Genomic DNA, 1036 nt, shown 5'->3' with positions numbered 1-1036 from the left:
GCGGAGGGGAGGAGGGCGGGGCGCTGTGGGCGCGCGTGGTGGCGGGGGAGGGGGCGCAGGTCAAGAAGTGGCGCATCATCCTTCGAAATCTGCCCTTCCAGGTGAGAATTTGTGGGGCTGCTCGTTACACGGGTGTGTGTGTATGTTGATTATGTGTGTATGTGTGAGTATGTATGTATTAGACAGAAAAGAAGAGAGAGAATGTGTGTGTGCGTGAGTGTGTGCGCGCGCGAGCGCTGGCGGGGCGTTGACGTGTGCAAAAGTGTTGCCCCGCGCGCGCACACACACACACACACACACACACACACACACACACACACACACACACACACACACCTGCAGGCCACCGAGGCCGAGATCCGAAAAATTCTCGAGCCGGCCGGCTTTGTGTGGGCCCTCGACATCCCAAAGGGCCCAGATGGCCGCGTCAGGGGCTTTGCTTTCGCCTCTTTCACAGGGCCCCGCGACGCGTCCAAGGCGATCCTCCTCGCCAACGGCGCGCAGCTGCGCAAGCGCCAGCTGGCGGCGGACTGGGCGGTAGGGAAGAAGCTGTACGAGAAGCAGGAGGAGCGCGGCGGCGGCGGCGGCGGCGGCGGCAAGGATTTGGAGGAAGGCGGCGGCGACGACGGCGGCGGCGGCAGCGGCAGCGGCGATGAGGGGGATGGCGAGCTGGAGTCTGGGTCCGAGGACGGATCTGATCCGGGATCTGAGGGGGCGTCGGATGAGGAAGCTTCCGAGGGGTCGGAGGAGGAGGAGGGGGAGGAGGAGGAGGAGGGTGAGGAGGAGGAGGAGGAGGGGCAGCAGGAGGAGGAGGAGGGGGAGGATCCGGATTTGGGGCGCGAGCGCGGCATGATGCGCAGCGTCTTAGACGGCCTGCTGGCGTCTGAGGGGGCGGACGGCGGCAGCGGCGCCGGCAGCGGCGGCGGCGCGAAGGGCAAGGGCGCGGGGCAGCAGCAGCCTCAGGCCAAGGCAGGCGCCGCGGCGGCGGCGGGGGTCGAGAGGGCAGGCGAAGGGACCAAAGCGGCAAAGGCGGGGC

At 67.5% G+C, this 1036-nt stretch overlaps 1 protein-coding gene across 1 annotated transcript in view; it reads left to right on the top strand.

Annotated features, from left to right (window-relative positions):
- The window catches only part of MNEG_15860 (putative RNA-binding protein), a gene marked incomplete at both ends in the record, with an annotated part of 2736 nt that extends 1743 nt beyond the window's left edge, over positions 1-993 (top strand). Inside the window, one exon of the mRNA XM_014035669.1 lies at positions 343-993. Within this exon, the coding sequence (XP_013891123.1) occupies positions 343-993 (651 nt within the window). The remainder of the gene's footprint in view (positions 1-342) is intronic.
- Between the last annotated feature and the right edge of the window lie 43 nt (positions 994-1036).

This window comes from Monoraphidium neglectum (assembly GCF_000611645.1).
Source record: "Monoraphidium neglectum strain SAG 48.87 unplaced genomic scaffold scaffold05735, whole genome shotgun sequence".
NCBI lineage: Eukaryota > Viridiplantae > Chlorophyta > Chlorophyceae > Sphaeropleales > Selenastraceae > Monoraphidium > Monoraphidium neglectum.
Note: the sequence above shows the minus strand (reverse complement) of the source record. Positions and strands in the feature narration are given on the sequence as shown.